Genomic DNA, 25,836 nt, shown 5'->3' on the forward strand with positions numbered 1-25,836 from the left:
CTTCACACGACGCGGAATCATGACGCAGATGACTGGAGAAGAGAAGCAACATCAACGTTTATTTTCAGATACGAAATGTGAACAACTTTTAAGCGTTTAAAACTATAACCCGTTCGTTGACTAGAATACGTTACATTTGGTAAGTATATTTACTTAATGATTGATCTGTTTTATGTCTGCAAAGATTTTTCTTCGGTGGAAAGGATATATACAGTTGTGATTGGACAGTAGGCATGTCTGATATAAAATAATAACTGAGTTCTGCATGTTAGTCTCTTTGTTTCTACCAGATATTGTTGCTCGTGTTTCTACTTAGACACACCCGTCAATACATAATAGTTTTCCTTGTTGATGATTAACAGAATCTAAATAAGAATAGACCTACTGTACTGACAGACCAAAAAAAGATTAATGGTATTTACGATAATTTAGCTATGTGGACTTTTTATCATTATCATAAATTCAAACAATTACAGTGCTCATGGGCACAACTATATTTTACTGTAGATTTGGGTTGGTGGACTAGAACGTAAACAATGAAATGAAAGCAGTATGTTTGTTGCAGGTACATACAGTTAGTTGTAAATATATGTCCCTAACTATGGACATTATTCTTATCCATCGGCGTTATGGAAAAGTACATTCAAGTTATACGTTGGTGTGAGCAAAGACAATGTGCCCATCTGTCAGCATACCAGACTTTGTCCTCCACCTCCAACGGTGTTACTCTTATCTAAGTAGCCCCACATGCAGGGATCAAACTGTCCCTCTTCTCTCCAGATGGAATGTGACCAGTGGTTGACTAGCCTGCCTTTTTATGGCTAAACGAGCCTGCATGGGGATCAGCTATGGAGAACCCGGAGCTTTAGCTCACTCCACTCAGTTGGTTCTCATGGCCCCTGGTATGCAGGCCCTGTAGCAGCTGTGTTGTCATGGACATTTGCCTACCAGGTGCAATATTAGCCTGGTCCCAGATTTGTGATGTCTTGCCTAATCATATATATATATATTTTTTTCTTCCCTTATTTAACTAGGCAAGTCAGTTAAGAACAAAGTCTTATTTTCAATAACGGCCTAGGAACAGTGGGATAACTGCCTTGTTCAGGGGCAAGGGATTCTTGTCAGCTCAGGGATTCAATCTTGCAATCTTTCAGTTACAAGTCCAACGCTCTAACCACCAGGCTACCTGCCGACCATAAGAGTTGGCAAAAGAGATAGTGATGCACCAATATGCCATTTTTGGCCGATACCGATATCCAATATTTTCCTTGCAAAAAAACCCGATACCGATAACCAATATTTAACATTTTAGTGGCCTTTTAAGCATTATAGTACAGTTAAATAGTTAACACACACACATGGATGCAGCGGTCTAAGGCACTGCATCTCAGTGCAAGAGGTGTCACTAGTCCCTGGTTTGAATCCAGGCTGTATCACACCAGGCCGTGATTGGGAGTCCCATAGGGCGGCACACAGTTGGCCCAGCGTCGTCCGGGTTTGGCCAGGGTAGACCGTCATTGTAAATAGGAATTTGTTCTTAACTGACTTGCCTAGTTAAATAAAGGTTACACACACACACCACACTGACCAGAAAGTTATTTTGTTGGCATTTACCAGAGGTGGGACCAAGTCATTGTTTTACAAGTCACAAGTCTTGGCACTCAAGTTCCAAGTCAAGTCCCAAGTCAAGACAGGCAAGTCTGAGTGAAATCTCAAGTCAAGACCGTCAAGTCTCAAGTCCTAAACTTTGAGTTTCGAGTCCTAAACAAGTCATAATGTGCTCTTCGCCAAATGTAATACCATTTCATATTTTTAACAAGAGTAATAGTTAGTATATTACATTTACGCAAATCACGAATGCTTTTAAAAATATCTAGATATTTACTACTTTCCAAATAAACATTATATTTCCATGGAAATACATGGGTAGCCATGAGAAAGATCCCCCCAATAGTGATCGACGATCGCTATGGGGCGCAATCAGGCGATGTAGGCTTGTACACAATCGCCCAACCTTAACACACACACACTCTTTCTCTCTGTGTGGTTACAGTAGGCTAACGTGTATCAATGGTTTTAGGAACAGTAGTAACATCAGGCAGGATTTAGGGTACCAACTGCCTAGCCAATTGTAGCTCAATCTTGGGTGACTTGACTTAATACCCTCCCCAAGTCCAAATATTAAAAATGATGCTATTTAAAAAAGTGTGCAGCACATCAACTCTTCATTGCGGGAACTTGATCATTTTATTTTTTTTTATTTTTTTATTTGACCTTTATTTAACTACGCAGGTCAGTTAAGAACAAATTCTTATTTTCAATGATGGCCTAGGAACAGTGGGTTAACTGCCTTGTTCAGGGGCAGAACGACAGATTTGTACCTTGTCAGCTCGGGGATTTAAACTTGCAACCTTTCGATTGCTAGTCCAACGCTCTAACCGCAGGGTAGCCTAGCGGTTAGAGCGTTGGACTAGCAATCGAAAGGTTGCAAGTTCAAATACCGTTCTTTGTGCAGCTTCAAATGTCGAACAAAGTTAGAAATTTTGCGCTTCCGTCTATAATTTTCTTCCCGCATGTTTTGCAAGTTGCAATTCATTTTGTGTTGATACAGCGTATATATCCGAAAATAATAATTTTGGGTATCATCTTTCCAAGGGCTCCATCTGAATTCACCCGCCGACGTTCCTCTGCACTGCCACGCACAACTTTTTCTCAGCTGGCACAATTTGATTGGCTGCTGTCTGATTCAAACTGTAATCCGTTAAATGAAGAGTTGATGTGCTGCACACTTTTTTTAATAGTATCATTTTTAATATTTGGACTTGGGGAGGGTATCAAGTCAGGTCGAGTCATAAGGCTCAAGTCCAAGTCAAGTCACGAGTCATTGGTGTTAAAGTCAAAGTCGAGTTGAAAGTCATCATATTTGTGACTTAGGTCTGACTCGAGTCCAAGTCATGTGACTTGAGTCCACACCTCTGGCATTTACGTATGTCCCCATTACCAGTAAAACATAATCAAAACCTATTTCTTTCACTTACTTGCTGTGCTGTGCTGTTTCGTTGTTCATTTGTTCAGTCGTTTCATTCTCAACCAGGATTTCTATGGAACGCTGTTTGGGTCTTTGCGTGTCAAAAAAGATACAGTGTCAAATAACCCTATTTGACGAGTCAAATAAGCTTGTTGACCAATCAGGACCCGAATATGACTGCACGTCACATAATAATTTAATGCCTTCATACATTTTTAATGTAGTTATTACACATTGATTACACAATCACTCGTATTTCATATGTCACAACGATTCATCGATGCGTATGCTATGATGCTGGTAAAGTTGTCTAGCGCACCTACAGTGCTGGTCATAAAAAAAGCTATAGTTAACTCATGGATGCAAACAATGTTCTTCCCCAAAAACATAGCAAAACAACATAATCTGTTTCAGTAGCTATAGTTAGCGAGCCAACTATATAGCTAGGTGTCATTATCTAAAATAACCCTTAATTATAAGACAGTTCTCATTTGATGAAGGTAGCTGGCTGCTTATAACGTTAGCTTTGGGCAACAGGGTTAAGTAGCTGGCTAGCTATTTATTTTCATGAACTGAAGTTCAATTTCAATAGGCGAACAACAAGTGGCTACCGAGCTAATACCTACTCACAAGGATTCCTAAATCATTGCTAAGAATAATGAAAATAACTGCAGTTTATGCTGGTCATTGTGTTCAGAATTGTGGATTAACAAATAATGTTCTATTACCAACGCGGTATTGTAAACACATCTTTCCTGGCCGGTGTTTGCTTGTGTGCAGACTTTTTTGTACAGCTTTGACAGTGCTACTGATAGTAGTGGTGGCGCTTGGCTTGCATGTGCAAATTCAGAACATACAACATTCTATAATAGAACTGTGTAATTGACGTGTGAAATTAAAAACGTATTTAACGGGTTAAATAGTGTTATTTGATGCATCAAATAGTGTTATTTGACGTGTATCTTTTTTGACATGCAAAGACCCGAAGGGCGTTCCATAGTATGTATGTCGTGAAGCTAATAGCAGTGACGCTATTACTGTGTTACTCTGTAACTCCAGTAGGGCAACATCTGAAAAATAGTACACTTGGTAATGTGTACCGTGCTCGACCAGTCGGTGAAAGCCAACATCACCCACGACAGAGAACGGTTGATTGTCAAGGGCAATGAATTCCATTATCTTGCCGTTAATGTATTTCACCTTTGAATTGTCTCACAAAAATGTTCTTACTCTTTCAAATGACTGCTCGACTTGTTGACTGCTCGATCCACACAGCAGACATTGTGGGCTAGGTTAGGAATGCTGTGTTGCACGTGTAGCGCAACATTTTACATGGCGTCATTACGTCATGTACCTACGTTATATAGGTATGCACGTCAGCTTTGACATCGGTTTTGCACATCGCCGTTAAACTAGACATCAGGCTTTTTAGAATGCATCCTGGGTTTTTAATCACTGTTCTTTCTTTTTAATGGGTCTTTGTGTCTGTGGAAGCTCATTTTGAGTGGTGACTAGGCACTTTATGGAGCCATGGTTTTGGTTTTGAACCGAGCGTAATTAGATAAATGGTGTTGCTAAGTTGGTGTTTACCATGTCCTATCAGCAGGGGTCAACAGATGTTGTTTTGGCTGAATAGTCTAGTAGAAGGACCTGCTCTAAGCAAAACGGTTCAGTCTGGTTTTGATTTTCTCCATCCATGTACACAGAATAGGCTTAGCTTCCAAATAAACATTCCATAGCTGGATTTGAGAACTTTCTGAAACCACACTTAATAACATAATTAATATTTTGGCTGTAGGCTACACGTTCATGAAGAACAATCCAGCCTTCTTCTCTGGGAGCTTTTCATATCATTTGAGGACTTAAACATTGTTTTGTTTACATTTACACCCTGTAGCTTCAGCCATATTATAAAAAGAACCTAAAGAAGACTTTCAGGCTGAAAGTGAGGCCTTGTTCTTTTATCTTCTTGAGAAACCACGTGGTGACATTTTCCTCTACTGTCAACCCTACATTAATTTATGTCAAATAGTGTATTTAGAAGGAAATTATACCTAGCAACTCATATATTACCATTATTACCAAGCTTAGCTCATCATCAGCCATTCCTCATTTCCACCCAAGACTGCTGTAAATAGTCCAGAAACTTTTTAGATGATGACTGGCTGTTTATCTAGATCTATGACTGACCATGTTAGCCCTATCTTAAGGGGTTTTGCCAAGGAGGCCATACTCCCTAACTATAGAGCATGAGTCAAGTTCCTAGTTCCTGGGCCAGTCACACAGGCAACTACTGTAATGAAATGTGGTGAGGGTAGTGGCATGCATCAGTCTGCATTCTAATATACATTATATGCTTTCTGTTGGTGGGTAAGTTCTAGTCACATGGTGCCTGATGCTCACACTACTCTCTGTATTCCTCTCACGGTCCTGACATACCGTCCAGTTTGTCCACCCACCTCTGCTCTCTTTCTCCCTCTGAGTGAGGCAATCGCTTTCTCTCTGCTATTTTAGGATGGTAAACACACTACCCATAAGTTTGTGGCGAAATCCTGCACGGAGCCTTCACCGTGCGCTGCCACTTTAAGAGGGCATGAGCAGGCAGGTATTAACCATGCCAAACAAAATCTTCTTTACCCTTCTCTAATTAATACCGCTACAAGTTGCTCAATACCCCTCTCGGGTCTTTGGGAATAACTTACCTACTCTTTATGTTGTGACCCACTGATCTAGTTCTAACAGATATGTTCGTTTTTGGACAGTTGTTGTTCATCTACAGTTACAGAGTAGGGTATCATACTGACTTGCACACAAGACGTGGGCAAGAAGGACTAGTAGTGTGGATTGATATTATCCTATTTAATTTACAACCAGAAAGGCACTACAGTAGTTAGTTTGTATAATAATACTGTACCATATGAATTAACACATTGACCTCATAAACGTATGTACAATTGATCAACCAGAACTTTCTGCAAGGAAATGCAATAATCCCTTTTAACCTGACAATCACTTACCCAGGAGTATAGAACAGCTGAAGTTAAACTCCAGAGCAGGTTTCAGGCCTGCTTCTGTAGAGTAACCTTTAGGGCAGGGTTTCCCAACTGGCGGCCTGCGGCCAAATTTGCCCCGCAGGTGGTTTATTTGGCCCCCCAAGTTACAGTGCATTTGGAAAGTATTCAGACCCCTTGACTATTTCCACATTCTGCCTTATTCTAAAATTGATTAAATTGTTTCATCAATCTACACACAATACCCCATAATGACAAAGCAAAAAAACGTTTTTTAGAAATGTTTGGAAATGTATAATTAAAAAAGAACTGCAAATATCACATTTACATAAGTATTCAGACCTTTTACTCAGTACTTTGTTGAAGCACCTTAGGAAGCGATTACAGCCTCTAATCTTCTTGGGTATGACCCCTACCTGCCCTACGCTCTCTCCTGGCCCCTTACACTAAGTCTGAATTTGTCCTGCTAGGTGACCTAAACTGGGACATGCTTAAACCACCTGACAAGTCCTAAAGCAATGGGACTCCCTAAATGTTTCTCAGATTATTACCAATCCCACAAGGTATGACTCCAAACACCCAGAAAAGGCTACTCTCCTCAATGTTATCCTCACAAATAATCCTGATAGGTATCAGTCTGGTGTTTTCTGTAATGACCTTAGTGATCATTGTTTTACAGCCTGTGTTCGTAATGGCTGCTCAGTGAAACAACCTGTCCTGATCTGTCATTAACGCTTGCTAAAAAAAACTTTGAGCAAGCCTTCCTTCATGAACTGGTCTCTGTAAAATGGAATAGAATCAGCTTGATCCCCTCTGTCGAAGACGCTTGGACCTTCTTTTTTTATATCTTCAGTGGTATTGTTAACAAACACGCCCCCATAAAGAAATGAGAAATAAAAAACAGGTTCAGCCCCTGGTTCGACCATGATCTTGCAGAGTTACTCCAGCTCAAGAATTGCCACCAAAGGAGTACCCCAAGGCTCGATCCTAGGCCCCAAGCTCTTCTCAATTTACATCAACAACATAGCTCAGGCAGTAGGAAGCTCTCTCATCCATTTATATGCAGATGATAGTCTTATACTCAGCTGGCCCCTCCCCGGATTTGGTGTTAAATGCTCTTCAACAAAGCTTTCTTAGTGTCCAACAAGCTTTCTCTACCCTTAACCTTGTTCTGAACATCTCCAAAACAAAGGTCATGGGGTTTGGTAAGAAGAATGCCCATCTCCCCACAGGTGTGATTACTACCTCTGAGGGTTTAGAGCTTGAGGTAGTCACCTTATACAAGTACTTGGGAGTATGGCTAGACGGTACACTGTTCTTCTCTCAACACATATCAAAGCTGCAGGCTAAATTTAAATCTAGACTTGGTTTCCTCTATCGTAATCACTCCTCTTTTACCCCAGCTGCCAAACTAACCCTGATTCAGATGACCATCCTACCCATGCTAGATTACGGAGACGTAATTTATAGATTGGCAGGTAAGGGTACTCTCGAGCGGCTATCAGATCTTCCACCAATGCTCCTTATAGGTCACATCACTGCACTCTATACTCCTCTGTAAACTGGTCATCTCTGTATACCCGTCGCAAGACCCACTGGTTGATGCTTATTTATAAAACCCTCTTAGGCTTCACTCCCCCCTATCTGAGATATCTACTGCAGCCCTCATCCTCCACATACAACACCCGTTCTGCCAGTCACATTCTGTTAAAAGTCCCCAAAGCACATACATCCCTGGGTCGCTCCTCTTTTCAGTTCGCTGCAGCTAGCGACTGGAACGAGCTGCAACACACACTCAAACTGGATTTTTTTTCTCTTCAATCTCTTCATTCAAAGACTCAATCATGGACACTCTTACTGACTGTTGTGGTTGCTTTGTGTGATGTTGTCTTTTGTGCTTTTTGTGCTGTTGTCTGTGCACAATAATGTTTGTACCATGTTTTGTGTTGCTACCTTGTTGTGTTGCTACCATGTTGTTGTTTTAATTTTTATTTCACCTTTATTTAACCAGGTAGGCCAGTTGAGAACAGGTTCTCATTTACAATTGCGACCTGGCCAAGATAAAGCAAAGCAGTGCGACAAAAACAACAACAGAGTTACACATAAACAAATGTACAGTCAATAACACAAAAGAAAAATAGAAAAATCTATGTACAGTGTGTGCAAATGTAGAAGAGTAGGGAGGTAGGTAATAAATAGGCCCTAGAAGCGAAAATAATGACAATTTAGCATTAATACTGGAGTGATAGATGTGCAGATGATGAATGTGGAAGTAGAGATACTGGGTTGCAAAAGAGCAAGAGGGTAAGTAATAATATCGGGATGAGGTAGTTGGGTGTGCTATTTACAGATTGGCTGTGTATAGGTACAATGATCGGTAAGCTGCTCTGACAGCTGATGCTTAAAGTTAGGGAGGGAGATATAAGACTCCAGCTTCAGTGATTTTTGCATTTCGTTCCAGTCATTGGCAGCAGAGAACTGGAAGAAAAGGCGGCTAAAGGAAGTGTTGGCTTTGGGGATGACCAGTGCAATATACCTGCTGGAGTGCGTACTACGGGTGGGTGTTGCTATGGTGACCAGTGAGCTGAGTTAAGGCGGGTCTTTACCAAGCAAAGACTTATAGTTGACCTGGAGCCAGTGGGTTTGGTGACGGATATATAGCCAACGAGAGCATACAGGTCGCAGTGGTGGGTAGTATATGGGGCTTTGGTGATAAAACGGATGGCACTGTGATAGACTACAACCAGTTTGCTGAGTAGAGTGTTGGAGGCTATTTTGTAAATGACATCGCCGAAGTCAAGGATCGGTAGGATAGTCAGTTTTACGAGGGTATGTTTGGCGGCATGAGTGAAGGAGGCTTTGTTGCGAAATAGGAAGCCGATTCTAGATTTAATTTTGGATTGGAGATGCTTAGTGTGAGTCTGGAAGGAGAGTTTACAGTCTAACCAGACACCTAAGTATTTGTAGTTGTCCAGAACCGTCCAGAGTAGTGATGCTTGTCGGGCGGGAGGGTGCGGGCAGCAATTGGTTGAAGAGCATGCACTTAGTTTTACTAGCATTTAAAAGCAGTTGGAGGCCACGGAAGGAGTGTTGTATGGCGTTGAGGCTTGTTTGGAGGTTTGTTAGCACAGTGTCCAAAGAAGGGCCAGAAGTATACAGAATGATGTCATCTGCGTAGAGGTGGATCAGAGAATCACCAGCAGCAAGAGCGACATTATTGATATATACAGAGAAAAGAGTCGGCCTGAGAATTGCACCCTGTGGCACCCCCATAGAGACTGCCAGAGATCCGGACAACAGGCCCTCCGATTTGACACACTGAACTCTATCTGAGAAGTAGTTGGTGAACCAGGCGAGGCAGTCATTAGAGAAGCCAAGGCTATTGAGTCTGCCGATAAGAATGCGATGATTGACAGAGTCGAAAGAAAGTATTTTATCGATGGCTGTTATGATATCGTTTAGGACCTTGAGCGTGGCTGAGGTGCACCCATGACCAGCTCGGAAAAAAGATTGCATAGTGGAGAAGGTAAGGTGGGATTCGAAATGGTCAGTGATCTGTTTATTAACTTGGCTTTCAAAGATTTTAGAAAGGCAGGTCAGGATGAATATAGGTCTATAATAGTTTGGGTCTAGAGTGTCTCCCCCTTTGAAGAGGGGGATGACCGCGGCAGCGTTCCAATCTTTGGGGATCTCAGACGATACGAAAGAGAGGTTGAATAGGCTAGTAATAGGGGTTGTAACAATTTTGGCGGATCATTTTAGAAAGAGAGGGTCCAGATTGTCTAGCCCAGCTGATTTGTAGCGATCCAGATTTTGCAGTTCTTTCAGAACATCAGCTGTCTGGATTTGGGTGAAGGAGAAGCGCGGGGGGGCAAGTTGCTGCAGGGGGTGCTGAGATGTTGGCCAGGGTAGGGGTAGCCAGGTGGAAAGCATGGCCAGCCGTGGAAAAATTATTTTTGAAATGATCGATTATTGTAGATTTATCAGTGGTGACAGTGTTTCCTATCCTCAGTGCAGTGGGCAGCTGGGATGAGGTGCTCTTATTCTCCATGGACTTTACAGTGTCCCTAAGTTTTTGGGAATTAGTGCTACAGGAAGCAAATTTCTGTTTGAAAAAGCTAGCCTTAGCTTTCCTAACTGACTGAGTGTATTAGTTCCTGACTTCCCTGAAAAGTTGCATATCGCGGGAGCTATTCAGTTGTAATGTTGTGTTGCTACCATGCTGTGTTGTCATGTGTTGCTGCCTTGCTATGTTGTTGTCTTAGGTCTGTCACGATTCCTAATGAAGGTGGCTCCCCTTCCTGTTCGGGTGGCGCTCGGCGGTCGTCGTCACCGGCCTACTAGCTGCCACTGATCCTTTTTTCCCCTTTTCTGTTTATTGGTTTCACCTGTTTTGTGTTTGGTTGATTAGTCGGGCTATATTACCCAGCAGGCCCGCCTGCTATTTGTGCGGGATTGTTTGTGTAATTAGGGTGCACGTTTGAGGTATACGTGTTTTGTGGGTTTTGCTGGACTGTTGCAGTCCCCGGTTTTGGGGCATTTTGTTTTGTGTGCGCCCTGTGTTTTGTGGGGTGGCTTTTGTTCACCGTTTTGTGCATTAAATTTGCACTACCACTGAACTCTCTGCTTCCTGCGCCTGACTTCACACCCACTACACCCAGATTGTTACAAGTTCTCTCTTTATGTAGTGTTGTGTTGTCTCTGTTGCGTGATGTGTTTGTGCTATATTTATATTTTATACATTTAGTATTTTTAACCCCCTGTCCCCGCAGGAGACCTTTTGCCTTTTGGTAGGCCGTCATTGCAAATAAGAATTTGATCTTAACTGACTTGCCTAGGTAAAGGTTAAATAAATAAAACATTTAAATAAAAGCTTGGCCCACCTGTATTTGGGGAGTTTCTCACATTTTTCTCTGCAGATCTTCACATGCTCTGTCAGGTTGGATGGGGAGCGTTGCTGCACAGCTATTTTCTGGTCTCTCCAGAGATGTTCGATCGGGCTCAAGTCCGGGCTCTGGCTGGGCCACTCAAGGACATTCAGAGACTTGTTCCGAAGCCACTGCTGTGTTGTCTTGGCTGTGTGCTTAGGGTCGTTGTCCTGTTAGAAGGTGAACCTTCACCCTAGTTTGAGGTCCTGAGCGCTCTGGAGGTTTTCATCATAGATCTCTCTGTACTTTGCTCCGTTCATCTTTTCCTTGACCCCGCCTAGTCTCCCAGGTTCTGCTGCTGAAAAACATCCCCACAGTATGATGCCGCCACCACCATGCTTTATCGTAGGGATGGTGCCAGGTTTGCTCCAGACGTGACACTTGGCATTCAGGCCAAAGAGTTCAATCTTGGTTTCATCAGACCAGAGAATGTTGTTTCTCATGGTCTGAGAGTCCTTTAGGTGCCTTTTGGCAAACTCCAAGTGGGCTGACATGTGCCTTTTATCGAAGAGTAGCTTCCGTCTGGCCACTCTACCATAAAGGCCTGATTGGTGGAGTGCTGCAGAGATGGTTGTCCTTCTGGAAGGTTCTACAGCTGCACCATTGAGAGCATCCTGACTGTTTGCATCGCCACAGAGGAACTGGAGCTCGGGTCAGAGTGACCATCGGGTTCTTGGTCACCTCCCTGACCAAGACCCTTCTCTTCCAATTGCTCAGTTTGGCTGGTGTTGTAACCAACTTCAGTGGGCAAATGCTCACCTTTGATTGCCACTGCACACTGGAGAAGTGTGCTCTTCACGGATGAATCTCAGTTTTAACGTTGTGATGTCAATGTTTTGAACAAAGTGCCCCATGGTAGGGCAGGCATAAGATACGGACAACGAACACAATTGCATTTTATTGATGGAAATTTGAATGCACAGAAATACTGTGATGAGATCCTGAGGCCCATCTCATTCATCCGCCGTCGGTCTCTGATCTCCTCCCTATAGGCTGTCTCGTCGTTGATCAGGCCTACCACTGTTGTGTCATCGGCAAACTTAATGATGGTGTTGGAGTCGAGCCTGGCCGTGCAATCATGAGTGAACAGGGAGTACAGGAGGGGACTGAGCACGCACCCCTGAGGGGCCCCTGTGTTGAGGATCAGCGTGGCGGATGTGTTTTTACCTACCCTTACCACCTAGGGGTGGCCCGTTAGGAAGTCCAGGATCCAGTTGCAGAGGGAGGTGTTTAGTCCCAGGGTCCTTAGCTTATTGATGAGCTATGGTGTTGAACGCTGAGCTGTAGTCAATGAATAGCATTCTCACATAGGTGTTCCTTTTGTCCAGGTGGGAAAGGGCAGTGTGGAGTGCAATAGAGATTGCATCATCTGTGGATCTGTTAGGGTGGTATGCAAATTGGAGTGGGTCTAGGGTTTCTGGGATAATGGCGTTGATGTGAGCCATGACCAGCCTTTCAAAGCACGTCATGGCTACAGACGTGAGTTCTACAAGTCGGTAGTCATTTAGGCATGTTACCTTAGTGTTCTTGGGCACAGGGACTATTACAGACTCGGACAGGGAGAGGTTGAAAATGTCAGTGAAGAAACTTGCCAGTTCGTCAGCGCATGCTCGCAGTACACGTCCTGGTAATCTGTCTGGCCCTGTGGCCTTGTGAATGTTGACCTGTTTAAAGGTCTTACTCACATTGGCTGCGGAGAGCGTGATCACACAGTCTTCCGGAACAGCTGATGCGCGAGCATAGAAGTAGTTTAGCTCGTTTGGTAGGCTCGTGTCACTGGGCAGCTCTCGGCTGTGCTTCCCTTTGTAGTCTGTTATGGTTTGCAATCCCTGCCACATCCGACGAGCGTCATAGCCGGTGTAGTACGATTCAATCTTAGTCCTGTATTGACACTTTGCCTGTTTGATGGTTCGTCGGAGGGCATAGCGGGATTTCTTATAAGCTTCCGGGTTAGAGTCCTGCTCCTTGAAAGCGGCAGCTCTAGCCTTTAGCTCAGTGCGGATGTTGACTGTAATCCATGGCTTCTGGAATGGGTATGTACGTACGGTCACTGTGGGGACAACGTCATCAATGCACTTATTGATGAAGCCAATGACTGATGTGGTGTACTCCTCAATGCCATCGGAGGAATCCCGGAACATATTCCAGTCTGTGCTAGCAAAACAGTCCTGTAGCTTAGCCTCTGTTTGGGATGCTCTGTCTGGATCAACGTGTACGATGGCGTGTTCCAGTTCCCGCCAATATCCAGCAACTTCACACAGCCATTGAAGAGGAGTGGGACATCGTTCCACAGGCCACAATCAATAGCTTGATCAACTCTATGGAAAGGAGATGTGCCATTCTGCATGAGGCAAATGGTGGTCACAGTAAATACTGACCGGTTTTCTGATTCACGCCCCTACCCTCTTTTTTTTTAAAGGTATCTGTGACAAACAGAAGCATATCTGCACTCCCGCTGATGTGAAATACATAGATTTGGGCCTAATCAATTTATTTCAATTGACTGATTTCCTTATATGAACTGTAACTAGGTAAAATCTTTGAAATTGTTGCATGTTGCGTTTATATTTTTGGTCAGTGTATGTTCTGGAGCCCTGACCATCCGCTCAAAAGCAAAAAATAAATGTAAAAAACGTCCCGCGGCTGAATCTAGCCGATCCCGATCCCTGCGCTGTCCTTGGTGGGAGTTGGCTCATCGCTCACAGGGCTCTGTTGACCGACCAACGGCTGACTCCATTGTTTAATCCTGGTGTGGAATGTGAGCTGTCTACTAGGCTGAGACTCAATGCTCGTCAGCTTGTTGTTTTTTCTGCCGTAGAAGGCCAGGAGATAGATAGCTGCCTTGCCTTTCATGAAGCGTATCTCTGTAAAGACATACCTGTGTATTTTAAGAAGACATGAGTATCCCGTAATTCCACCTGAAATCTTGTTGGGCAGGAGCTCACCGGAGCACACATATGTTCTACTGCTTAAGCTCCTGTTCCTCTTATAGAATATTAGCTCAAACATATTGTGGAACTCCTTCACCTAAATATAAACAGTACCGGCACCCAACACGAGTACCAGCACCTATTTCAGTCAAAGTCAAGCCCTGCATGTAGCAATCCCAAAGTTTTTACTTGCCCTTCAGATGACTGGTTGTTGTTGAAGCGCCCCAATGTCATAACCTGTAGAATAACACTGATCAAAATCAGCTAATTCAAGTCTATGGCAGCCTTTGAAAATAATTGGCTTTTAGTGAGAAACCCAGGAGTTTAAATTAGCCTTGCAAGAGTCATGACACACGCTGACAGTTTTTAAATCCTAACACATTGTAACATTGAGAAACTGTGAGACTCTCTGCTCGTCAAGATGGGGTAATTCTCTGTGTATGGCCTTATTACAGCAGCTGGTAATAACTTTTCAGTGAGAAACCAGGGAGCTCTCATTATATTGTGACATGACGCAGTGATTTATAGTGTTAAACCAGTTGTCAAATAACTAAGACTTTCTCTTCGTCAAGTAGAGGTATTTCCTGTGTGTGGCCTGATTAAAACAGATGGTTGATTTAGTTTGTCAGTTGTTTTTAGGAAGCTGATTTGTGGGTATTATGAGTGCAGTGTTTGAGTCTGAGGGTGACTGTGAGCAGGCCAGAGGCAGGCTGGCAGGCTCTAGTTTGACGACTACCTCATGGGGGCGGATAGGAGGACGTACGGTAGGCAGACAGGTATATGAGAAGAGGGGGGATTTGATGTGGGGTGTACCACCCCCCTCCATCCAATGGAAATGGACACTGCCTGTCAAAGTATATTTAGACCCACAGCACAGGAAAGCTCTCTTTCTTTAACACGGACAGGGAGCTGCTCATAGTCACTGGAGCTGTGCAATGTACAGTCTTACTTTCTAGAAGGCAGGCTACTGTTTGTTTATTGTGTTGTTTTACCGCCTATTACGCCCAGTAGGGCTCTTCAGTTAGGGGATCCTCACCATTGGCTTTACTGTAATTCAGCTGGTTGTTATTTGTATTGAAAATACCAGAGGTTTCTGTAAGTAGCTGAACTTGCTAATTCTTATGCTAACTCTGTTGAATACCTACACAGTGTTGCTCATTTAGTTGTTGTTATTTTGGTTTGTAGGCTTCATATTTAGATTGTGTGGTACAGTGTTTGTGAATCTGTGAACCTGAACCCATTTAGACGTGATTGTAACAGAAATTATAATGGTGTTTCTGTTTTCAGATTAACCCTGTCTTCTAAGTACAACCTCTTCGAGAGATCCAGACAAAAGAGATGGAGGGAGGAGTGATGGAGAGAGAAGTGATGTCTGAGAAGCCAGTCATGCAGACACAGCCATCCACATTGCCCTTCTTCGACACGGCCCACGCCTTTAACCTGCTCCGGGGGATTCACGAACTCCGCGCAGAGCGCAAGTTCTTTGACGTCACGCTCTGCGCCGAGGGCCGCGAGTTCCACTGCCACCGGACTGTGTTGGCCGCAGCCAGCACCTACTTCAGGGCCATGTTCGCCGGGACACTGAGAGAGAGCGCCATGGACCGTGTGGTCCTTCACGAGGTGTCTGCTGAACTACTGGGCCTGCTGGTGGACTTCTGTTATACAGGCCGAGTCACAGTCACCCAGGATAATGTAGACCTCCTGCTGAAGACGGCCGACCTGTTCCAGTTCCCCTCCGTTAAAGAGGCCTGCTGTGCCTTCTTGGAGCAGAGATTAGACGTCTCCAACTGCCTGGAGATCCAGGACTTTGCAGAGGCCTACGCCTGCCGTGACTTGGCCGTCAGCGCCCGCCGCTTCGTCCTCAAGAACATTGTGGACCTAGCCAAAGGCAAGGACTTTGAGCGGTTGCCCTGGAAACGGCTGCTGGAATTCGTGTCGGACGATGCGCTGTGTGTGGACAAGGAGGAAACGGTGTATCAGATCGCGGTGCGCTGGGTCAAAGCAGACTTACAGAGGCGGCTCCACTACTGGCCCACGCTGCTGGAGCAGGTCAGACTACCCTTTGTACGTCGGTTCTATCTACTCGCCCACGTGGAAAGCGACCCCCTGGTTTACCTCTCCCCCTCCTGCCTGAGGATGGTGAGCGAGGCCCGGAGCTTCCAGTCGTGTGAGTACGACCGCCACGACAGACCCTGCCAACGCATGCGGCCACGGCCCTCAACCGGACTGGCTGAGATCCTGGTAGTGGTGGGAGGCTGTGACCAGGACTGTGACGAGCTGGTCACTGTGGACTGTTATAACCCTCAGACTGGACAGTGGCGCTACCTGGCCGAGTTCCCCGATCACCTGGGAGGGGGCTACAGTATGGCCGCCCTGGGCAATGATATGTATGTCACAGGTAGGTTGACAATGCTCGTTATACACTCTTGAACACACTATTTATGTTGTTTGGTAACACATAACTATCAAGGTATATTTTATATTGGATTAATGAAGGGTAATTGGTAGTTTATAAATGTGAAAAGGTATAAAATGTATTGAATTTCACTGGCTCCATCAGCATATAATCTTTCTTTATACTGTAGGTTAGTCTATATGTTTAAAACACAATCTACATCAGTGTGATGTGTTTATATACAACGGACAGCAGTTTACATAAATGGTTACAGTTGCTGTGTGATGTCTTAGTCACTGTTAGCAGAATGCTCTGCAGCCTTCCAGTCAGTGAATCTTATGAAATAGCAGGCAGGCAGTAAGAGTTTAAATAAACCACAGCCAGCCACTCTGGCTATATGAGAGGGAGGAGCGTTGAGGTGAGCTAACTAGGTGGGAGGATCATGCTGTCCTGCCAAGACTGCAGCAGTGGTTGGTGGGCTCACTGAGACACAGACCTGGGTTCAAATACTATTTGAAATATTTTATATACTTTGAGTGTGTATTTGAACCCGCCTGGAGATGGTCAGTTTTGACCGTTTTAGGGCGATCCTATTGGTTCATTAATTAAGCCAGGCTAGCTCAATCAATCACCTCTTTTAAATAGTACTTGAAACTAGGTCTCTCAAAGAGGCCATCATCATCAGCGAATGCCTTTCAGGATCAGGAAGAGTGTTTCCATTGAGAAAACATCTCAGGCCCTCACACTCTGCCTGTAATTCTGTCAGGACAGTGATGGGGGTCATAAATCATTAGCAGTGCTCTCATACCTTACAGCAGGTGGCTGCATCACAGAGCACATGGTTGGGAGATGGGCTAGTGTTATGAAAGGTGACAGGTTGATTCAATGTCCTTACTGTCATTAAACCTACAAGGTGAAGCTACAGTTGCTAAACAGACATAGAATGAGTACAACACATGTTGAGGAAACTGAAAGAAGTATTGAAATGAAGATATATTATTCAGTTGCCAAGTTATTCAGCATATAAAATGTGTATTCTTCCAAATAAAGCTTATACCCAGATCTCATGTCTGACCTATTGGTGATTTCCTCTGTGCTAGAACACCCAAGGGTGATGCATGGTTTTTCAATTAGCACCACTTAGCTGTAACCTGACCACATGTGAAGAACAGCATGTCTTTTGTGGATCTCTTCCATCTCAAACACACCTCTCTCCTGTCCTTTGCACCCTAGGAGGATCTGACGGTTCGCGTCTCTATGACGGCGTGTGGCGCTACAACTCCAGCGTTAACGAGTGGACCGAGGTGTCGCCAATGCTCAAAGCCCGGGAGTACCACAGTTCCTGTGTCCTCAGAGGTCAGCTGTATGTGGTGGCGCCAGACAGCACGGAGCGCTACGACCACGCGCTGGACTGCTGGGAGGCCCTGCCCCCCATGCTGCACTCCATGGACAACTGCTCCACCACCACCTGTAAGGGGCGTCTCTACGCCATCGGCTCCATGACCACAACAGGGGAGGACAACATGGCCATACAGTGTTACGATGTGGACACCAACCGCTGGACCCTGGTCAACTGTGGCGAGCTGCCACCGTGGTCTTTCGCTCCCAAGACGGTCACTCTCAATGGGCTCATCTACTTTGTCAGGTGAGGAGAATATGGACAGGAATGTGGGACAGTGAAAAAGTATTTGAAAATTATTTTAAATCTAAATGGGATCAACTTTATAAAAGGTTGGATGAGATAGAAACTTGCTAAATAATGTGGAAGTACATAGAGGTCAATATTTCTGTCCTAATGTTAAGGACAGCTGTAGCTGTTAAACAGAAAGCGAGGATGAATGGTATATGGTTTTACATTTAGTCATTTAGCATACACTCTTATCCAGAGCGACTTACAGTATTGAGTGCAATGTTGTGTTCGAGACCACATAGCGAGACCGAATCAAGACCAAGACCGGGGCAAATAGAGTCCTAGTCAAGACCAAAACAAGACAGGGTCAAGACCGGGACGGGGGCGAGACACAGTCAAGACCGGGACGGGGGCGAGACACAGTCAAGACCGGGACGGGGGCGAGACACAGTCAAGACCGGGACGGGGGCGAGACACAGTCAAGACCGGGACGGGGGCGAGACACAGTCAAGACCGGGACGGGGGCGAGACACAGTCTAGACCGGGACGGGGGCGAGACAGAGTCAAGACCGGGACGGGGGCGAGACACAGTCAAGACCGGGACGGGGGCGAGACACAGTCAAGACCGGGACGGGGGCGAGACACAGTCAAGACCGGGACGGGGGCGAGACACAGTCAGGACCGGGACGGGGGCGAGACACAGTCAAGACCGGGACGGGGGCGAGACACAGTCAAGACCGGGACGGGGGCGAGACACAGTCAAGACCGGGACGGGGGCGAGACACAGTCAGGACCGGGACGGGGGCGAAACACAGTCAAGACCGGGACCAGAACAATGCGATTCCAATTTAAGACCACAGTAATAAGAGCTCAAAATGTACAGTATTTCTGTGTCAATATTTCAGAAGAACATATGGATTCTTTAGCCATTCAGAATGGAAAAAATGTGATTATAAGGGCAAATAGAGAGCCACGACAAATCATCACTAACCATGGTCTCTAAATAACAGATACAAATTCTAAATGTTACAATTTCCCCCGGCCTACCCTAGGCGAGTGCACAACTCTCAAATAATTTCCCCATCTCCTCTTCTAGGGGAGCAAAGAAATTCCAAAGAGCGTGACAAGGTTTTAGGATATGTTTCAACAAAAGTAAAGGACAGTAATGTTATGAGTAAAGTAGAAAGCCCAGGTTTTAATAGTCTATAAGATATAAAAATGTGTCATGAAAGGAGTGTGGATATCTGGCCTGGCAAAGGAGACTCATGTGCTGACTGAACAGGGGCTGATAATTCGTTTTTTCCTCCACTGGTCTTGGCTGGTCTCAGGAAGAAATGACGAGTCCTCATTGTCCGAGACCGAGTACAAATGTATCAAGACCAAGACAATTAATATGTGATCTCGAGACTGGTCTCGAGTACTACAACACTGATTGAATGCATCAAATCAAATTTTATTTGTCACATGTGCCGAATACAACCTTACCGTGAAATGCTTACTTACAAGCCCATAACCAACAGTCCAGTTCAAGAAAGAGTTAAGAAAATATTTACTCAATAAAGTAAAAAAGTAACAATAAAATGACATAACAATAACGGGGCTATATAGAGGGGTTACCGAGAATGTGCGGGGATACAGGTTAGTCGAGGTAGTTTGTACATGTAAGTTGGGGTAAAGTAACTATGCATAGATAATAAACAGCGAGTAGCAGCAGTGTAAAAACAAGGGAGGGTGGGGGTGTCAATGTAATTAGTCCGGGTGGTCATTTGAATACTTGTTAAGCAGTCTTATAGCTTGGGGGTAGAAGCTGTTAAGGAGCCTTTTGGACCTGGACTTGGCGCTCCAGTACCACTTGCCGTGCAGTAGGAGAGAGAATAGTCTGACTTGGGTGACTGGAGTCTGACAATTTTTTGGGCCTTCCTCTGACACCATCTAGTATATAGGTCCTGGATGGCAGGAAGCTTGAGCCCAGTGATGTATTGGGCCGTATGCACTACCCTCTGTAGCGCCTTATGGTCGGATGCAGAGCAGTTGCCATACCAGGCAGTGATGCAACCAGTCAGGATGCTCTCGATGGTGCAGCAGTATAACTTTGCGGATCTGGGGACCCATGCCAAATCTTTTCAGTCTGAGTGGGAAAAGGTTTTGTTGTGCTTTCTTCACAACTGTCTTGGTGTGTTTGAACCATGATAGTTTGTTGGTGATGTAGACACGAAGAACTTGAAACCCTCGACACACTCTACTACAGCCCCGTCGATGATAATGGGGGCCTGTTCGGCCCTCCTTTTCCTATAGTCCACGATCAGCTCCTTTGTCACACTGCCAGGTCTCTGACCTCCTCCATATAGGCTGTCTCAGTTTGTTTCATAATTGTCCCGTGTGAATCGATTCCACGACCCTGGCATTGCAAGCGCCATGCTCTACAAACAGCCACAGGCTAGGCGTGACATTTCTCACTCTGGATTCTTGCTTTCTAGGGATGACTCGGCAGAGGTCGACATCTATAACCCTCAGAAGAATGAATGGGACAAGATCAGCCCCATGACACAGGTATGTAACACACAGGCGGTGCTAATGTTATGGCCTGCCAGATTTTTCCCTCTGCCTTTATAGTATTTATATCAAAATATGTACTGTTTCCTTCTTCAGGTCCATGTAGGAGGCAGTGTGGCAGTCCTGGGTGGTCGTCTCTTTGTGTCTGGTGGCTATGACAACACATTTGAGCTGTCTGACATGGTGGAGGCCTACGACCCCTCCACCCATACCTGGACACCCGCAGGCCGCCTTCCCCAGCCCACCTTCTGGCATGGTAGTGTCAGCATCTTCCGCCAGCTCATGCCCGCCGTATCCAACGCTTTCGAACCCATCGACCTGCCCGAGGCTAACTCCATCCACCTGCACCGACACCACCGCAACCAGGCCATGCACAACCACAACCTCAACCAGAACCACGACGTCAACCCAGTGTAACACACTCCATGGACAAATGAGTCAGGGAATATCATACTGACCACTGTTTCAGCCATTTTAGGTTTACTGTGAAAACATACACCTCATTATGATGCTAAAGAACAAAAGGTGGAAAGACAGAGTGATCAAATGATCCTGCATGGATGTGATCACTATAGGACTGTAATTACATTACATTGTGCTTATGTGACTGAACATGTGTGCAATTTTGTGATCCCCATGTAATTCACTTGCCTACCACACTGTCATTGATCATGATCAATGGGCATATTATTGACTGGACTAATAGACTGTCTGGGTATGAAGGTCTCATGTTGGGGAAAGCACAATCTACACATACATGGACATCTACGGCAGGCAGTAGTGTATTATCTAGATTATGGTTATACAGTTGAAGTCGGAAGTTTACATACACCTTAGCCAAATACATTTAAACTCAGTTTTTCACAATTCCTGACATTTAATCCTAAAAATTCATAAAAACATAACAATTCCCTGTCTTAGGTCAGTTAGGATCACCACTTTATTTTAAGAATGTGAAATGTCAGAATAATAGTAGGGAGAATGATTTATTTCAGCTTTTATTTCTTTCATCACATTCCCAGTGGGTCAGAAGTTTACATACACTCAATTAGTATTTAGTAGCACTGCCTTTAAATTGTTTAACTTGGGTCAAACGTTTCGGGTAGCCTTCTATAAGCTTCCTATACGTTGGGTGAATTTTGGCCCATTTTGTCTGACAGAGCTGGTGTAAATGAGTCAGGTTTGTAGGCCTTCTTGCTCGCACACGCTTTTTCAGTTCTGCCCAAACATTTTCTATGGGATTGAGGTCAGGGCTTTGTGATGGCCACTCCAATACCTTGACTTTGTTGTCTTTAAGCCATTTTGCCACAACTTTGGAAGTATGCTTGGGGTCATTGTCCATTTGGAAGACCCATTTGCGACCAAGCTTTAACTTCCTGACTGATGTCTTGAGATGTTGCTTCAATATATCCACATAATTTTCCTGCCTCATGATGCCATCGATTTTGTGAAGTGCACCAGTCCCTCCTGCATCAAAGCACCCCCACAACATGATGCTGCCACCCTCCTGTTTCACGTTTGGGAGGGTGTTCTTCGGCTTGCAAGCATCCCCCTTTTTCCTCCAAACATAACGATGGTCATTATGGCCGAACAGTTCCATTTTTGTTTCATCAGACCAGAGGACATTTCTCCAAAAGTACGATATTTGTCCCGATGTGCAGTTGAAAACAGTAGTCTGTCTTTTTTATGGTGGGTTTTGAGCAGTGGCTTCTTCCTTGCTGAGCGACCTTTCAGGTTATGTCGATATAGGACTCGTTTTACTGTGGATATAGATACTTTTGTACCCGTTTTCTCCAGCATCTTCACAAGGTCCTTTGCTGTTGTTCTGGGATTGATTTGCACTTTTTGCACCAAAGTATGTTCATCTCTAGGAGACAGAACGAGTCTCCTTCCTGAGCGGTATGACGGCTGCACGGTCCCATGGTGTTTATACTTGCGTACTATTGTTTGTACAGATGAACGTGGTACCTTCAGGCATTTGGAAATTTCTCCCAAGGATGAACCAGACTTGTGGAGGTCTACAAAAAAAAAATCTGAGGTCTTGGCTGATTTCTTTTGATTTTCCCATGATGTCAAGCAAAGAGCCACTGAGTTTGAAGATAGGCCTTGAAATACATCCACAGGTACACCTCCGATTGACTCAAATTATGTCAATTAGCCTATCAGAAGCTTCTAAAGCCATGACATAATTTTCCTGCCTCATGATGCCATCGATTTTGTGAAGTGCACCAGTCCCTCCTGCATCAAAGCACCCCCACAACATGATGCTGCCACCCTCCTGTTTCACGTTTGGGAGGGTGTTCTTCGGCTTGCAAGCATCCCCCTTTTTCCTCCAAACATAACGATGGTCATTATGGCCGAACAGTTCCATTTTTGTTTCATCAGACCAGAGGACATTTCTCCAAAAGTACGATATTTGTCCCGATGTGCAGTTGAAAACAGTAGTCTGTCTTTTTTATGGTGGGTTTTGAGCAGTGGCTTCTTCCTTGCTGAGCGACCTTTCAGGTTATGTCGATATAGGACTCGTTTTACTGTGGATATAGATACTTTTGTACCCGTTTTCTCCAGCATCTTCACAAGGTCCTTTGCTGTTGTTCTGGGATTGATTTGCACTTTTTGCACCAAAGTATGTTCATCTCTAGGAGACAGAACGAGTCTCCTTCCTGAGCGGTATGACGGCTGCACGGTCCCATGGTGTTTATACTTGCGTACTATTGTTTGTACAGATGAACGTGGTACCTTCAGGCATTTGGAAATTTCTCCCAAGGATGAACCAGACTTGTGGAGGTCTATAAAAAAAAAAATCTGAGGTCTTGGCTGATTTCTTTTGATTTTCCCATGATATCAAGCAAAGAGCCACTGAGTTTGAAGATAGGCCTTGAAATACATCCACAGGTACACCTCCGATTGACTCAAATTATGTCAATTAGCCTATCAGAAGCTTCTAAAGCCATGACATAATTTTCTGGAATTTTCCAAGCTGTTTAAAGGCACAGTCAACTTAGTGCATGTAAACTTCTGACCCACTGGAATTGTGATACAGTGAATTATAAGTGAAATAATCTGTCTGTAAACAATTGTTGGAAAAATTACTTGTGTCATGCACAAGTAGATGTCCTAACCGACTTGCCAAAACTATAGTTTGTTAACAAGAAATGTGTGGAGTGGTTGAAAAACAAGTTTTTATGACTCCAACCTAAGTGTATGTAAACTTCCGACTTCAACTGTATATCTTTTATTTACATTTTTTATCTTACTTAATCAACTAACTACAGAGTTGTTTTCCACTTTCCGGTTGTTTAGCGTGAGAGCCAACATTATTGCTCATAATCAGTGGCATGATCCCATACATTCCAAAAGCTAATACAACCACCACAATGTTTTCCAGCACTAACCAGCTTTGATAACGGTTGAGAAATTAATCTGGAGACTTGTCAAGTGCTGTACAACTATGGAACCGTAGGATGGAATCAGAGCATGTGATGCAACTGGAACTGGGTTGCTAAAACCACATCAAAGTGATAGATTAAATAGGTGTGTCCCTGTTCTATTGATATGATAGATTATCAGATGCTGATCACCGTTTTGCTCTCCCTCAACCAGACTGACTGTTTACACCTAATTGGCACGACTACCAATCTAGCCTGCATGAAGTATTGGTCATATTTTCTTTCAAAGTACATTTATTTTATTATAGTTGCTTTAATATTTTATTAGAATGGTTTAGTTTTATTTATGAAAATGTATTTGTAGTGTTAGTTCATATAAATGTTAGTGTGTTTTCCTAGTGCAACAGGAGGCAGAGGTACATATGAAGATAGATACCGGTGACAACCGCTGTTATGATAACTGGAGGTGGTAACACATTCTCAATTTATTCATGCAACATGTCTTTGACTAAAGTTAATTTTAGTATTGTTTACTTACTGTAATTCCATTCGGTTGTGTGTTTTCTTAGTTTTCATACAAGTTGTTTGTGTTGTCCAAACAGTTTTTCATATTTGCATTGTTTGTATACTGTAGTGAGGTCATCCTTACAGTGTGATTACAATAAAACTGCAGGCAGGACTGCCACTTTATTCTGTTTACCGTTTGACTTGATGCAAGACAATCCCATTGATTTACATTCACTTCTCACAACCTGACCTATTGTGTAAAAACACAACAAACTTCATAAAACCTAAGCCAACTTATATTACATTGTCAGACCCAATGCACAGGCAAAATGAATATGATGTCCACAGAGTAGGGGAATGTCTTGAGGGGTTCATCATCTACTGGGCTGAGTGGGAACCAGTTCTTCTGTACAGTAATTTAGACAGAAAACATGGTTACAATAATGACTGAAATTAAATGAATGCTTCGACTGCAGAGCAGAGCGAGTAGCCACACTGGGAGTTCTTGAAGTCTTGCAGTACTCAAGCTGCTCTAGTGTTCTCCAATGAGAATGTCTAGTGGTCTGAGATACTAACCAGTCTGTCCTGTCCTCAGGCCTTGCTCTTAGTCCTCAGGCCTTGCTCTTAGTCCTCAGGCCTTGCTCTTAGTCCTCAGGCCTTGCTCTTAGTCCTCAGGCCTTGCTCTTAGTCCTCAGGCCTTGCTCTTAGCAGGAGGATCCTCCTGTATGTCCTCCAGCTCCACCGTGGTCTCAGGGATGGGGTAATCTGCGACCAGGAGAGTCTGCTCCATCACATCTGTCACATTGAAGCTATGCCCCGCCAAAGTCAAACCCTGGCTGATGGACATCACATCCACCTGGCCATGTCCCTGTGCCACCCCAACCTGGGTAAAGCCCACCTCCATCTGCCCTTGGCTGGACACCACCTCCTCTGTAAGGGGCTGGATCACCACCCTGAGGATGTCACTGGCTCCTAGTACAGTTCCAGGTCCAGGTATAGGTCCAGAGACAGGAACAGAGACTGGGACACTGGGTCCAGAGACAGGCGCTGGCCCCTCGGGTGTCTCCTTCTCAGTGGGTGGTATCTGTGAGGGGCTAGTCTCATCCGGCAACCCCACATCCTTCACTATCAGGTTCCGTAGCTTTCTCTCCCGTGGATTGTAGTTCTCTGTACGGATGTGGACCTGAACATGACGCCGTAAGTGAGCCTGGAAAAAAAGAGGAGACTTCAGCGTTCATATAAATTGAATACAAATTTAATGATCCCCTCAGTGGCTGGGTGAGCAGTAGGCGTGCATGAAATTTGAAGAACCAAGCTAGCACACTGGAAATGCATGGCCTACCTGTCTGGTAAACTTGTAGCCACACTTTTCGCACTCAAACTTCCTCATGCCCTGATGGCGACGCACATGTACGTGGAGCTGCTCGATGGCTGGCGGATAGACAATAAGAAAACATATGGCAAA

The 25,836-nt window shown here is 44.4% G+C and overlaps 2 protein-coding genes across 7 annotated transcripts in view; one reads left to right on the forward strand and one right to left on the reverse strand.

The window, feature by feature from the left end:
• LOC139557655 (kelch-like protein 21) lies at nt 1-24,554 on the forward strand. Its single transcript, XM_071372733.1, has 5 exons — nt 1-139; nt 15,185-16,295; nt 17,526-17,937; nt 20,400-20,472; nt 20,572-24,554. The coding sequence occupies exons 2-5, from the start codon at nt 15,236-15,238 to the stop codon at nt 20,890-20,892; spliced, it is 1,866 nt and encodes a 621-aa protein (XP_071228834.1). The 5' UTR covers nt 1-139; nt 15,185-15,235; the 3' UTR covers nt 20,893-24,554.
• Nucleotides 24,521-25,836, reverse strand: part of LOC139557654 (telomere zinc finger-associated protein-like) — a 17,098-nt gene continuing 15,782 nt past the window's right edge. For all 6 annotated transcript variants that reach the window (XM_071372729.1, XM_071372730.1, XM_071372727.1 and 3 more), the window contains exons 10-11: nt 25,714-25,802; nt 24,521-25,578 (exon numbers count right to left, since the gene is read on the reverse strand). In XM_071372729.1, the coding sequence (XP_071228830.1) occupies nt 25,063-25,578; nt 25,714-25,802 (605 nt within the window). In that variant the 3' untranslated portion in view covers nt 24,521-25,062. The remainder of the gene's footprint in view (nt 25,579-25,713; nt 25,803-25,836) is intronic.

Source organism: Salvelinus alpinus, chromosome 28 (assembly GCF_045679555.1).
Source record: "Salvelinus alpinus chromosome 28, SLU_Salpinus.1, whole genome shotgun sequence".
Classification (NCBI taxonomy): Eukaryota; Metazoa; Chordata; class Actinopteri; order Salmoniformes; family Salmonidae; genus Salvelinus; species Salvelinus alpinus.